At 49.5% G+C, this 14,324-nt stretch overlaps 1 protein-coding gene across 7 annotated transcripts in view; it reads left to right on the top strand.

Moving 5' to 3' along the window:
- magi2a (membrane associated guanylate kinase, WW and PDZ domain containing 2a) overlaps nt 1–14,324 on the top strand; it is a 143,565-nt gene that overhangs the window by 114,071 nt on the left and 15,170 nt on the right. For 6 of the 7 annotated variants that reach the window (XM_076030002.1, XM_076030001.1, XM_076030005.1 and 3 more), the window contains 6 exons: nt 413–1,099; nt 7,272–7,303; nt 10,353–10,572; nt 12,720–12,761; nt 12,844–12,935; nt 13,412–13,604. In XM_076030002.1, the coding sequence (XP_075886117.1) occupies nt 413–1,099; nt 7,272–7,303; nt 10,353–10,572; nt 12,720–12,761; nt 12,844–12,935; nt 13,412–13,604 (1,266 nt within the window). The remainder of the gene's footprint in view (nt 1–412; nt 1,100–7,271; nt 7,304–10,352; nt 10,573–12,719; nt 12,762–12,843; nt 12,936–13,411; nt 13,605–14,324) is intronic. The other variant, XM_076030004.1, reaches the window with a different exon arrangement.

Here is a 14,324-nt window from a genome sequence, read left to right as displayed (position 1 = left end):
CCGCTGACATTTGTTATTCTGGTCTGGTGGTAAATAAAACTCTGAGAGAGGCCAATGCATCTGTAGGAACTAAACTCTCACACTGAACTTCCTGTCCAAAATTCCCGACCAAATTTCCTATCCGAACTTCCTACCTGAACTTCCTGTCCAAGCTTCCTGTCTGAACTTCCTGTCCAAACTTTCTGTCTGAACTTCCTATTTGAACTTCCCGTCTGAACTTCCCACCAAAACGTTGTGTCTGAACTTCCTGTCTGAACTTCCTATTTGAACTTCCGGTCTGAGCTTAACACCCAAACTTCCTATCTGAACTTCCCGTCTGAACTTCCTGTCTGAACATCCCGCCCGAACTTCCTGCCCAAACTTGTCTGAACTTCCTGTCTGATCTTCCCATTGTCACTTCCTGTCTCCGCAGGCGATGTCATCGTCTACATCAACGATGTGTGCGTGCTCGGCACCACGCACGCCGACGTGGTCAAGCTCTTCCAGTCGGTGCCCATCGGCCAGAGTGTGACGCTGGTACTGTGCCGCGGCTACCCGCTGCCCTACGAGCCGCCGGAGGAGGCGGCCAACGCTAACAACAACACCGCCGCCGCCGCCATCCTCTCGCCGCTGGGCATCATGGAGCAGCGGCCCGTCGTGCTCAACGGCCGCTCAGGCTACGACGGCTACCTGGACTACCTGTCCCGCACGGCGCGCTTCACCGGAGAGCCGTCGGGCCCCGAGCAGCAGACGCTGCTGGCCGCCCGCCCGGGCGACACCCACCTGGATGGCTTGCTGCAGGGGCCGCCCGCCGCCGGGGCCACGCCCCCCGACAGCGTCTCCATGGCGTCGTCGGGTGCCGCCCAGGCCGAGCTGCTGACACTGAGCATGGTGAAGGGCGCCGACGGCTTTGGCTTCACCATTGCCGACACGGCCACGGGCCAGCGGGTCAAGCAGGTGCTGGAGCCACTGGGCTGCCCAGGCCTGTGCGAGGGCGACCTCATCGTGGAGGTCAACAAGCAGCCGGTGCAGGCGCTCACGCACGCCCAGGTGGTGGAGCTGCTGAAGGAGTGCGGCGTGGGTAACGAGGTGTGCCTGGCGGTCCAGAGGGGCGGAGCAGGTGAGAAAGAGGCTTCTTCTTCTTCTTCTTCTTCTTCTTCTTCTTTTTCTTCTTCTTCTTCTTCTTCTTCTACTGCAGGTCTACTAGTTGATTTAGCAGCAAAGGCACACAACAACACACACAAGCAAGAATTTAGACAAGCAGGAAAAATCCTTGTTAAGTGCGACAAAGTGCTTTTAGTTGAACAGACTCAAGTGCTCCCATTTAGTGGTAGAATTCGTGCCACGGTTCTGCCATCCAGTGGTCATATTTTAGATTGCAGCGTTCATTCACTCACCGTCCCTCTCCCAAGCTTGCCAGTGAACTCCAGTGGCCTGTATGCACAAACTTGAATATCTTGTCCACCTTCTTCTTTGTTGGTTTATTTTGAGGATTTTGAGGCCAGGCAGCTGTGCAAGATTGCAGCTAACTGTGTATATATATATAATATATATATATATATATATATATATATATATATATATATATATATATATATATATATATATATATATATATATATATATATATATATATATATATATATATATATACATATATATATATATATGTATATGTATATATACATATGCATATATGTATAAAATTGTCCTGTCCATGTTTTTTCCCACCACATGTGGTACATTTGCCTTTTTCTCTTTGTCGTAAATGAATGCCTAGAAATTAGAATGTGTCAGCAGCAGCATTTTTTCCGTCTTTCTCCTTCTATTTATTTTTTTGGGGGCTGATGCAAAAAGAAGAAAAAAGAAAAATGCTGCAAATGGCAGCTGAAGTGCTTTTCCGCCCCGTGTTTTCCAGGATGTGCGGCCCCCTCTCACCATAATAAGCGAACGCCGCAGCCTTTCGTGAGTCACACTCAGCCGTGTGATTTGCCGAGTCAACAGGTAGCCCGCCGAGCGAGTGAGATAGAGGAGGGGAGAGAGAGAGAGAGAGAGAGAGAGAGAGAGAGCAAGAGAGAGAGCGAGCAGGAAACCTTCAGACAGCCTGTTTCTTCTAATGGCTAGAATAAAAGAGGAGAGACTCACTGCCGTGTCTTTCTTTTCCTTTTTTCCTTTTTTTCTCTTCCCTGACGCAGCGGCGATGACGGAAACATAAGTTGTGCGTGAGCCCGCTGTGATGTTCCCCACAACACTGGGATTTGCCGTCTTATTGAGTTGCGGAGGTGGTGCATCTGTCAGCGGTGACTCAGCCCGTGTTGAGGATTTGAAGCAGATCTGGAAGCAGCAGAGATAAGATCCAACCCTGCAACCTGGCTGTTAAAAGGCCTTCACGCAGCAGATGCCGAACAAATTAGCAGCATGAGAGAGAGAGAGAGAGAGAATGAAAGAGAGAGAGAGACAAATCTGAGATGTTCACAACACGGCGCACGCGGTGCGGATTTCTTGCAGAGGCTTTTACAGTCGGGAAAAGAGGGAAAAGTGACTCATCCACCAGTGAGGGATGAAAAACCTTTTTTCTCATGGACCTTTCTCACCAAAAGACGAGGTGGTTTTAAGCTACGCCCCCTCACGCCGAGCAGAGATTGACAGATGAGTGGAACCAGAAGTACAGGTGCAGCTCATTCTGGGTGTGTTTCAGGATGTTGTGGTCGTCGTATGATTTTGTATTTTTCCTCAATCAAGAAAAAATTTGTGATTGAAAGTTCTTGAATGGTGTCGGATGATGAGTTTTGTGTTCACGCTGTGGCTTCGGGCATCCAACCTGCCGCCGCCGCCACTTTGCTGTTGTGTAGCGTTGCCTCTTTGTGTTGTGTAGCGTCACACAGCGGCTGCGGCGCCAGCTGCCCGGTGCCGCAGAAACCTCGGGGGGGGGGGGGGACTGGGCCCGCTAAAGGTCAGCCGCTCCCCTACCCCCTCCACCTGAATAGAGTTCTTCCACTTTATTTTTTATGAGGCTCTGGACAACATCCATGATCCAAAAAATAAAATGAGATTGAAAAAAAACACTTCTGTTATGCAGGATGATGAAAGATGATTAAATCCTCGTGGAGCCAACAGCTCTCACCTCATCACGCTCAGTACGATAGACGATAGTGTCGGCGTCGCAGCTGCCAGCGCAGGTCTAGTGGCGACGCGGCAAGCTGCAGGTGCCGCGTGTCAGCTGCCGCAACATATGCAACACGGCGAAAACAGCGGCGGCGCTCCTGGGTGAATCTCCCAGATAGATAGATAGATAGATAGATAGATAGATAGATAGATAGATACCCTTTACCCTTTACGCGACAGGATGTTGCCGTTTGTCTTCGTCTTGCAGTGGTTCCAGTAGTTTCAGTTGTTCCACTGTTTCCAGTGGGTTTTTTTATGATTTCCAGTGATTCTAGGGCCCTGTTTGCACTTGGTCATTTCATGCGTTTTTCGTATTCCGCTCGGCAAAAAAACACACGAAGTAACCAAATGCAAACAGTCCAAATCCGTTTTGTCATCCGAATACCGCATCGCATAAAAACGCATTCGTCATTAACGACCGCCTACTCCACTCACCTCTCCCGTGTACGTACTTGGTCGGCGCCCCACCTCCCGGCTTTGGTGGCAAATGGTTTTGCGCTTTACAGCCCCCAGTGGTTAAAAACGGAAATGACGCATGTTGCATTTGCATAGGTTCGGCGGGGGGGGGGGGGGGGGAGTGTAATGCGATCACAAATGGCACGCTCGAGACGCATGTTAATCCTACGTTCGAACAGATGCTTCGAGATCCGTTCTCGTGATCCAATCCCCCAAAACAGTTAGAAGTGACCAAGTGCAAACAGGGCCTAGTGGTGTGGTTCCATTGGTTGCAGTGGTTCCTGTGGTTAAGTGGTTTTCAGTGATTCTTGTGGTGTGGTTGCAGTGTTTCCAATTATTTCCAGTGATTCCAGTAGTTTCAGTGGTTTCAGTTTGTCCAGTGGTTTGTTTTCAGTGGTTTCAGTGGTTTTAGTGGTTTCCAGTAGTTCCAGTGGTTTCGTTTTTTTCCAGTGGTTCCAGTAGTTTCAGTGGTTCCTCTGTTTCCAGTGATCCAGTGATTCCAATTGTTCAACAGTTACAGTGTTTTCCAGTCCGCAACTTCCACACACGTTACAATTTGATCAGTTAGCGAGTTGTCGCTTTATTTTCATGTCGCCGCACCTATTATCACTTTCTTCATTAAGGCAGTTTGGCGGCTGTGCACTCTCATAATTTATACAGAGAGAGTGAGACAGAGAGAGTGAGTGAGTGAGTGAGTGAGTGAGTGAGTGAGTGAGTGAGTGAGTGAGCGAGACAACAGACGGCTGCGATCTTATCGCATCGTCACACGTTTAATCTAATCTGCCGCAGGTCGTTTACATCACTTAAAGGTTTGTTTTATTTTTTTCCGTTTGAGTGTTTTATTGTTGTTTGGATTGAATCTCTCTGTTCTATTGGGAGGTTTCTTTACCCCCAAATCCCCCGACGCCACCGCCGTATTTAACCTCAAACTTGAGCTGACAGTCAGGTTTTTTTTTTGTTTTTGTTTTTTTTGGTCCAATAAACGGCTGCTCAAACTCTCATTACCCATAATTATTATGCCCCGTACGTGCACGTGTGCGTGCGTGTGCGTCAGTATTTGTGTGTGAGTTTGCATCGATGTGTGCGTGTGTGTGTGTGCCCGTCTTGATGTGTGCGTGCGTGTATCAATATGTGTGAGTGCGTGCTGTGTGTGTGTGTCGAGGTGTGTGTGTGTGTGTGTGTGTGTGTGTGTGTGTGTGTGTGTGTGTGCGTGCATGCGTGCAGGCCAGACAGTTTCATTAGCAGCTATCTACACCATTTAACAGGCTTGTGTCACTGCAGCCTCGCCAGCAGACTGCCGGGGCCTGTAATTAGCCGCCGACGCTCGCGAGCACGATCCACCCGCTCGGTTTCTTTCCCCCCAATTTGCCGCAGTCTGGCTCGGCCGGCGCCGCGAGAGAGAGCCAACCAAGCCCGCCAAGTGTTCTCAGGACCCTCCTGTCTCTGTAGTAGCAGCAGCAGCAGCAGGGTTTGATTCAGCGAGGCCCCTGCAGCCTCTCTGGGAAAAGGTGTGTAACTAGACAGTGATGCATCGCCGCCGCCACCATGTGTGTGTGTGTGTAAGTGTCTGTGTGATTGTGTGTGCACGCACGCACATACACACACACACACAAAACAGAAGAGAGAGGGAGGGAGGTGTGGAGTGATGAGTTGGGCCCTCTGCCAGCAGCCGTGTTCACACCAAGAAAACCTGGAGCAGCAGCAGCAGCAGCAGCAGCAGCAGCAGCAGCAGTTCGCCAGGGATCTATTTCCTGTCCAGCAACGCCACCGCCAAGGGCGCCGTTGCAGGGGGTGACAAGGCCAGAAGTCGCAAGTCGAGGCCAAAGAGTTGAACAACGTCAACCTTAAATCCCCCCAGAGGCACAAGTTTGCTTTGCTGCACTGCGTGCGTGTTCTGCCAATTTGCAGTTTTCAGATATTGGATGGATAACATAAGATACATGCATAGATGGATAGATATAAATAGATACATAGATATTTTCTATTGGTTTTTCAACTAAAACTTGCACTGTCTGCAGTTCTGAAAGCCTTCAGACTGGACAGCGAACCCGCAAACTCTTGCGTGTATACGCGGCACCTTTAGCCCCTCGTGCGAGAGTCCCACAGTGCTGCGTATAAACACAAGAGTTTGCGGGTTCGCTGTCCAGCCTGAAGGCTTTCAGCACCACGGACAGCTCCTCCTCCGTCCTTCCACCGTGTTCGTTAATCGACTTCCTGTCGCCGTGATGGGGGGAAAAAAAAAGTCTTCTCTGTGTCTCTCACTGTCTTCACACAGCTTCATATAAGCTGCTTTGTTTTTGTTCTTTCGGGGGGTTTTGTCTGTGTGTGTGTGTTTGTGTGTGTGTGCGTGCGTGCGTGCGTGCGCGCGCGACTGGAGCCTGTCCAGGCCTGCACTGCTAGAGACGGTGCATAATGAGTCGCCCCTCACAGTTCCTGCAGCAGCTCCGAGGGGGAAGCCAGCGCGGCGGCGCCTGGAAGCACAGAAAAGGCAGGATTTGAATCAGCAGGATGGAGCAGGCAACCTTTTATTTTAGGTTTTTTTCCCAGCATGCCACTCAATTTGGATGTAGAAACAATACTGCAGAGCCTTTTCTTCTTTCTTACTTTCTTTCTTTCTTTCTTTCTTTCTTTCTTTCTTTCTTTCTTTCTTTCATTACAGACTTTCAGACTGTTGCATTCTTTTTTATCTTCCTCCCGCTCCGAGACGAAAATGTTTTGGGGGGCTGTCGAGCTCGAAACCGCCGTCGTAAACAGGGAGAAATGCGCAGCGCACCTTTTTAAAGGTCACTGCGTGAAGAGCGGGGCGGGGATGGCGAAGCAAAACGCCTGCCCTTTACCTCGAAGCTGCCGCGTCACAAGCACGAACGGCTTTGAAAAGCACTTACCCAAAGAATTTTTCTTTAAAAAAAATAAAAAATAACCCTACCACCTCCTCTTTCCCTTCATCTGAGACACAAAACAGCCAGACAGAGAAAAAGCAGCGGCGGTCGTGAAACCTGGGATGCGATCACATTAGAGACAATGATGGATGATGGACCGGTTCTCAGGCTCTCCCTCATAGAACTTGTTCAATATCGATTAGATTAACTTTTCATTCTTGTCTTTCTTTCTTTTTTTTGGTTTCTGCTGTACGAGGACGAGGAGGTTTTAATTTAGCGGAAGGTAGAGGAGAAGCGTTTAAGGCTCAGCCTGACCCAGAGGTGCTGTTCTGGACTGTCAGAACCGGAACTTGAATTGAGCCCGTCGGACCTCTGGGCTAGGTAGCTAACTAGCCAGCGAGTTAGCCGACTCGGGAGAATGTGTGCGTTAACTGTTGTGACATTAAGTTGGCAATACCTGCTGCAAACTCTGCCCTCTGGTGGCGATAAAAGAAATAATTGATGCAGTTTCACAACATTTCTTCTTTAAAAAAAAAAAAAAATTACAAAAAATCATTTGAAAATATGATAAGTTTCTATCCTCTTTTGATGATTCCTGCCTCTCTCGACCTGTCCGCGGTTTCAACTCACATGCTTTGTTTCTTTGTGGGGTTTTTTTCTAATTTGTCTTTTCCTCCGTCGGTCCTGTTCGACCTTCACCCCAGCAGCTTCAGCTGTTGCAACTCGCGTACGACTTTAAGTTCATCGCCCTGTTTTGTTTTGTTTTTTTTTGCTTTTCTCTCAACGTTGCAGGTCACTATTCACCGTGGAAGACGGCGAAGCAGGTAACGTCACCGGTGACCTTCCAGTTTTGTTTTTTTCCGTCTTCCACCTCCTCTTCTGTCAATCACTAGATTTCCGCTTTTATTCGCTGCTGCTGCTGCGGCGGCAGCACCGAGTCCTCTCTGTGCTGACCCGCCTTGTTACACGCACTTCCTCCTCCTCCTGCTCCTGCTCCTGCTTCTGCACCTTCTCCTCTTACTAACACCTCCTGATGACTCACTCGCTCCTCATGCCGAGCTTTAATAACACCTTGGCTCCCTCTCGGCCTTTATTGGAGGTGGATAAATGAGGTCGTCGCGACGTCACCGCACTCTTGATCCTGCGGGTCAGAACTAATTCACCGGCCGACTCGGTGCCTGCAAGGTTGTCCGAGCGCGCGCACACACACACACACACACACACACACACACACACACACACACACACACACACACACACACACACACACACACACAGGCCTCGTTGAATAATGCCGGAGCTGCAGAGCATCGCCTCGAACTGCTTTGGCTCGGCCCGGGTGCAGTTTCGCTCGCCGCCGTCGTCTCTTCTGCACTTTCTCTCCTGCCACCGATGAAGCCGCCCGGCTCCTCCCTTTGTCACTTTCAACATTAAGATTTTTAGGCGGCGGCGACCCCTCCCTCCACCCCTGGCCCTCGGTGTGGCTCAAACACTTGTCAGCAACACTTTGAGGAGCGCTGATTCCAAGTAGCAGCACATTCTTTAAGCGTCTTTGGGACTTTCTGAGATCTTTCATTTCCGTCCCCCGGGGCTCCAGTCAACCGCCTCAGCAAGATTAATTGTCCGAAAACGCCAACCGCGTATTTTGTTTGCCGTGATCTAATTTAGCCCTCTGTTTGCAGCCTTCCTCCGAGAAGGTTGAGCTGGTAAAACTATTTGCCAGGAAACTGGAACAGAAAGCCTTTTGTGATGTCACTAAGGGAGTGTGTTCCAGCACACACACACATCCTGTCGAGCAGTCGAGGAGTTCTAGCGTTTACTGCTGGAAAACGATGCCAAAGTCAAGTTCGTATTCATGGGAGCTTTAAAGGAAGGTGGCAGACGCCGTCACGCTGCCCCGTGTGGCCATAAAAGGCATCTGAAGACGATCCCCTGAGCCATAAACATTGAGGTTGGCGCTTTAAAGAGCGTAGCTGGTTAAATCTCCAGCTTTTAGAGACTTTGCCCAGCAAAAGTTCTCTCACATCGGACTCCCCTCGTCGTTGTCGCTGCCGCCGCCGCTGCCGCCACCGCCGCTGCCACCGCCAGGACTAATCGTTTTTTCAGAGAAATTAAGCTTTGCAAGTCACGATGGCGACGTTGCTCCCTCCCTCTGTCGTCTCCAATCATCAGTCCAACTCCTGAACCCCCCAGCCCCCAACCCCAGACACTCACTCACTCACGCACACACACAGCAGAGTTCAGCCTCAGTTCAATTGGGACTCATTTGTTGCAGGAAGATTTGTTCAGCCTCACAGAGCGAAAATGTGAAGAAATCAGGCAAGAAAAAGGGCTTTGGGTTTTTCCTTTTTTCTTTTTTTTTCATGGTGACTTCAGACCTGCAGTGGAGCCAGAGCTCCGCCTCCAGCAGCTTAGTGAGATTTGTCAGTCACACCTGTCTGACGCTGCAGCCAGCAGCAGCTGCTTCAAGGTCCCATTTCCACATCTTTAATTTCCACGCCAGACTGCAGCGAGTGTTTCACTCGCACGGCACACAACCTACTCAGCTGGTTTCGGGAGGTGTGAGTGCTGTTTGTGATGTCACAAAGGGCTGAGTTCATGCTTTTTCCGAGGCAGCAGAACGAGTAACGAGTTTCTTGGGAGCAGATTTGATTGTTGGTAGACATTGTTTGGGAGTCGGGGGGGTTGGTCGTCTGATAGGCTGCCTGAGCCTCATTTGTGCGGTGCCCGACGTCATGTGACCTCCTCCGGCCAGCTAGATTACACCCGGCCGACTTCATTAAAACGGCGGCAGACGGAGTGAAAGCGAGTTGAGGACGCGGAGGTTTAATCCTTGGCGACGTCCTCAGACGTCCTCAGCTCGAAAAGCTGTTTCTCGGGCACAGGGGGAAAGAAAGGGCAGAAAATGACGCTGACGCCGACGTCTCGTCCCCGACCCTTCGCTCGCACTCGTGGCCGTCTGCTTAGCGTCACGCCGCCGCTGAAGCCCACCGCACGCAGGCCGCCGCTCTGACTGACCGCTGTCGTCAAAGCCTCTGGAGTCGCGGCGAATGTTATCAGGCGGGATGATGAGCCGTCTGCAATTGCGGCACCAAAAAAAGATTGCAACAACTCGGAGCCGAGCGTCAGAAGCAGCGGCGTGTGCAATCGTTCAATAAAAACATAAGCCAAAGAGCGAGAGATAGCACATTTCTCCTCCATCTTTTCTCTGTGTGTGTTTTCCTCTCTGCTCTCCGCCGTCTACCAGTCAACAACTGTTTGTGTTGCCCACTAACATCACTAACCATCTGGCTTCTGTCCGTCCCAAAGCCTCAGAATCGATCGTTTGTTCCTCCCAGACGCCGAAACTCCTCCGGTTAGCATCGACAGCCAGCGCTCGCATATTTGGCCCAGGAGCCCCTTAAATGTTGTGTATTATAAAAGTGAGTTCATACAGCAAATTATAAGATAACGTTGTTTTTTTTATGTTGAAAGCAGCAAATTTTGTTTAATTTCGTGCCAAGTCTCGTTTCAACAAATTAGCTGCATGGCCTCAGAGTTACAGCGCTAGACTGACTGAATGTCTACAAGCAGGCATGCAGCCAGGAAGTGTTGGAAAAAATCGATCAATTGATCGATCGATCAGCGTGCCAGAGTCCCGATTCGGTCTGTGAGGTCACAACCCGCAAGTTTGAAAATGGGCAGATTTGAATCTCAGACGTGGGTGTGCGGTGCAGGCTGTGGCTCTGACAGGAGGAGCGCTGCGGCTGGGATCGCTTCCTGTTTATCGTGGCAGCAGTGGAGCCTCGGGAGGCCGTGAAGAAATATTGACCCCCTCTTCCTCCTCCCTCCTCCCCCTCCTCCTCCTCCTCCTCCCACCGCTGTGCTCCACAGGTGCTGGAGCAGTGGGAGTGCAGCCAGCAGGGCCCCGGCAGCCCCTCTCAGACCAGCCTCTCGGCCCCCGTTATCCCCTACAGCGCCCCCTACCCAACCCACCACCACCACCAACACCACCTGCACAGGGCCTCGGTCCCAGACTCAGCCTCCGAGGCCCTGGCCAAGCCCGACCCCTTTGACCTTTACGAGAAGTCCAGGGCTATCTATGAGAGTAGGCGTAAGTAGAAAGACAAACGCCGGAAAACCCAGCTCATATTTTTAAGCTGAATAAGTAAAAAGAAATGCCCAGGCAGACACTCAAACACATCGCTGGTGGAAATAAAGAACCTCTGTTTCTGTCTGGGCCAATATTTTCGAGGGCGAACACATCAATAAATGTTTTTTTCCTTGTTGTCATACCTTCAGGATGCAGCAGAAGTCGATTTGTGTCCTCAGCATTTGATGCAGTTCAGACAGTAGTGACATCGGGGCTTATATTGTGTTCTTTAATAGTATTTGTGCTCTTCGTATTTCACGAAATAATTCACTTGCCTTCACATCCTGCTGATTCCTCTTAATTCCTCAGCCTGAGACTTGCTGCTGTCCTCTAAATGTTGTTGCACCCACAGCAGCCATGTGTGACTTTTTAATTGCGTGATGGAGGCTCAGCAGATTTGTGAAGGAAAAAGGAAAAAACAGAGAGCGTATTAATGTCCGCAGCGGCTGAAGCGCATGGAGCGCGAAAAAGCAAACTGTAGGAGCTCCAGTTATTTGTCAGCACTTAATAAAATCGGGTAGTTTTGTTGTTTTTGTTTTTTTCCGACATAATTGTCCTTTTTATAACATCCCGAAATCAAGTCTGGTCTTTTTAAAACAGCTTGTTTGTCGGCCGTCGGGTGTTTCCAGGCCGGTTCCTGGTTCCTGGTTCCTCTGGGGGACCGAGGTGAAGACCCTCAGAGGTCTTGCGGAGGTGTCACATGACACACCTCATGGTCCTTCAGATTTTGGCCCGTAAATGAGTTGAACTCGTTTGTTTCCTTGTCTACTTCTGGGGGAGAACCCTCTCTCTCTCTCTCTCGCTCCTCCCCTCCTCTCTCTCTTTCTGCCTTGTCAACGTGCGATCGTTCCGCTCGTCTTTCCTCCACCTGAGACACCTGTCGTGGAGGTGGGCGAGGCTGTCAGACGGCCTCCTCCTCCTCCTCCTCAGAGTGCTTCCTGTCCGTCGCCGCTCACGCCGCCTCGCAGCTCGGGGAAATTTCCAGCGTCAGGTCTGCAGTCGGAGCCCCGGCTTGTTGGTGTTGGTGAAGCAGGTCGTGACCTTTTTCTGTCTTTCTTTTTCATTTTTTGTTTTTTGGCAAGATCACAACCCAAGGGTCATTGCTGGAGCTGTGGAAGCTAATGCCGCTTCGCTCTCAGAGCACCGGTGTTAAACAGGCTTGATGGAAGGCTGGTCAGTTTAAAAGTCCCACTGTGTACCATCTTTCTTTAAAAAAAAAAAATACACAGTTTTATGTATTTTATTTATTTTCTATTCCAAAAGCCCCGGGGAGCTGCTGTGCATCATTAATTATCCAAACAAAGTCTCTTGACCTGCAGCAAACAGCTTATCTCTCTCCCTCGGGCTCCTGCTGGTTTTGGCAAAGCAAAACAAGCAATTTATTAATTTTTTTATAGTTTATTTTTAATCATCATCAATCGTTTTTTTTACTCTGTTTAAAAAAAAAAAAAAAAAAAAGCAGGCAAGAACCAAACTGAAGCTGTCTGCATGGTTTTTATAGCATTAAAGGTAAGTAAGGAAAAAAAAGTTTTTTTCTCCAAATGTTGTCGCTGTTCCAAAGAAAGATCGGTGATAAATTGCCATGTTCATCCTTTCATGCATTATTTTTTTTTGTCCTACACATTTTTCCTCATAACTCTCTCAAGGTTTTCTCATGTTGAGGGTAGTCGCCCACCAGGGGGCAAACAACACGTCTGGCATTTTAAAATAAACAAAGGTTTTCTAATATTTCGAGCATTCGTTTCTGTGCTTGGCTTCTCCTCTTCGTCTGCATCCCCGGTTTTTATCGGGTGGAACCTTCGTTGCGATGCAGATCAATTTTTCATCCGCAGCCATACATTTATTTTTCCTCTCCTGCTGAGTTCATCCACCCGGTTCTTGCACATGGCGTCGCTGATCGCAGATCAGTGATCTCGTCCGCTGCCTCGCGCCGTAAACACGGCTGTGTTTCACGCCGTAAGCACTTCCTGACTTTTATGGTACGATGCTGAAACTCTTGAGGCACTCCTACTCGTCCTTTATCGGGCGCTGGAGTCCTGCCTGTTTGCTCGCGAGTCTCGTGTTTGTTGTTTATCCGTGTGTTCTTTTCCTTCTGTTTCCATCTCCAGAGCCGGCCCAGCCGCGGTCCGTGTTCCAGACCGACTCCTCGGGTAAGAACCTGGGTAGCGGGAGAGAACCCTGCGTCGCCGCACAAGCTGTGCCTCTCATTGGTCTTGTCGCCCCCCCCCTCAGGAGCCGAGTACCAGGACATGGAGGTGAACCTGCGCAGGCAGAAGTCCGGCTTCGGCTTCAGGGTGCTGGGCGGGGACGAGGCGGGGCAGCCCGTGAGTCCGGAGACGCGTGAGAAGGCTCGTATGGCGATGGGCGTGGAACCCTGTCATCTTCTTCCTCTCTAACCCCAAACCACACATACACTGTGCACACACCTGACCTTTGACCCCCTGAGAGAGTGCTGCTGCCTAATACCAGAACAACTTCACAATAACAACCTCTTTCAAGGTCCAGTGTGTAAAATCTGGCCTGATTTATGATTTTTGTGTTGGTAAAAGCTTAACATACTGCCCATAAATACATTCATAAAAGTGTAAACCTGCAGTACAATAAAATTCATTTGGATTTCCTACCCTTTGAACGGTTGACAGCTTCCTTTAAAATTTTACACCCAGGACCTTTACTTTAACAAACTGCACTGCATGACACACACACACACACACACACACACACACACACACACACACACACACACACCACCTGAAGAGACGAAAGTCCTTAACGGCCGTCTCGTCATCTCGCCCAACAGATCCTGATCGGTGCCATCATCGAGAAGAGCCCGGCCGACCTGGACGGGCGGCTGCGGCCCGGCGACGAGCTGCTGCTGGTGGACGGGATCCCGGTGGTGGGGAAGCCGCACAGATACGTCATCGACCTGATGCACGGGGCGGCGCGCAACGGCCAGGTCAACCTGGTGGTGCGGAGGAGGCTGCAGGCGGCAGGTGAGGGCGGCTCGCACACCGTCGGCTCCGCCTGTTAACCGTCGGAAGAGACGTGAGGCCCTGCATGGGCCCGTGGGCTTTTCAAATAGAATACAATAGAGATTTATTGCCCTGTGTACAAGTTATAAACAGGTTAAAACAGGTACATTGGAGTTCTTGTGCGTTTCCCCGAGTCAGTGTAAAGATAGACTTAAAAATACATAACAAAATGCCTGTATGGCAAAGGTGCAAACGGTGCATAAGGCTACACTCCTAAATACACAATGCATAATTACATTAAATAAAGAATAGTGAAAAAGGGTTTGACTTGGTATGGTTAAACAAACATCGCACATGAGGTAGTGACACGTAGTGTAAAAGGGGAGGATTCCTTGATTGTTCAGTCTGTAATGTCCGTCTTTAATGTTAATGTAATCTTTAATGTTTTAATGCAAAGGAGCGGTCTGTGCTATTACTGTTTTTTTTTTACTTTTTTCACTATTAATTAATCATTTTTGTTTTTACTATCATTTATGAACCCGATTTCCCCTCCTTAGTAATTTAAAGTGCATTGATAATTGACCAATCTTGTTGGATGATTGGGTGCAATGATAATAAACCTTATAACTCTTATCTTATCTTATCTAAGTCTGGCTCATCCGTCTTGTCAAGCTTCTGACAGAGAAGGTTTTTCACTTTTGTAGGAATCCAGAAAGTCAGACTTGCTCCTGTAAGTCATGA

This window comes from Nelusetta ayraudi, unplaced genomic scaffold (assembly GCF_046127955.1).
Source record: "Nelusetta ayraudi isolate G7.1 ecotype Tasmania unplaced genomic scaffold, CSIRO-AGI_Nayr_v1 ptg000027l, whole genome shotgun sequence".
Lineage (NCBI taxonomy): Eukaryota > Metazoa > Chordata > Actinopteri > Tetraodontiformes > Monacanthidae > Nelusetta > Nelusetta ayraudi.
The sequence above is the reverse complement of the archived record's forward strand: the minus strand, read 5'-3'. Positions and strand labels throughout refer to the sequence as shown.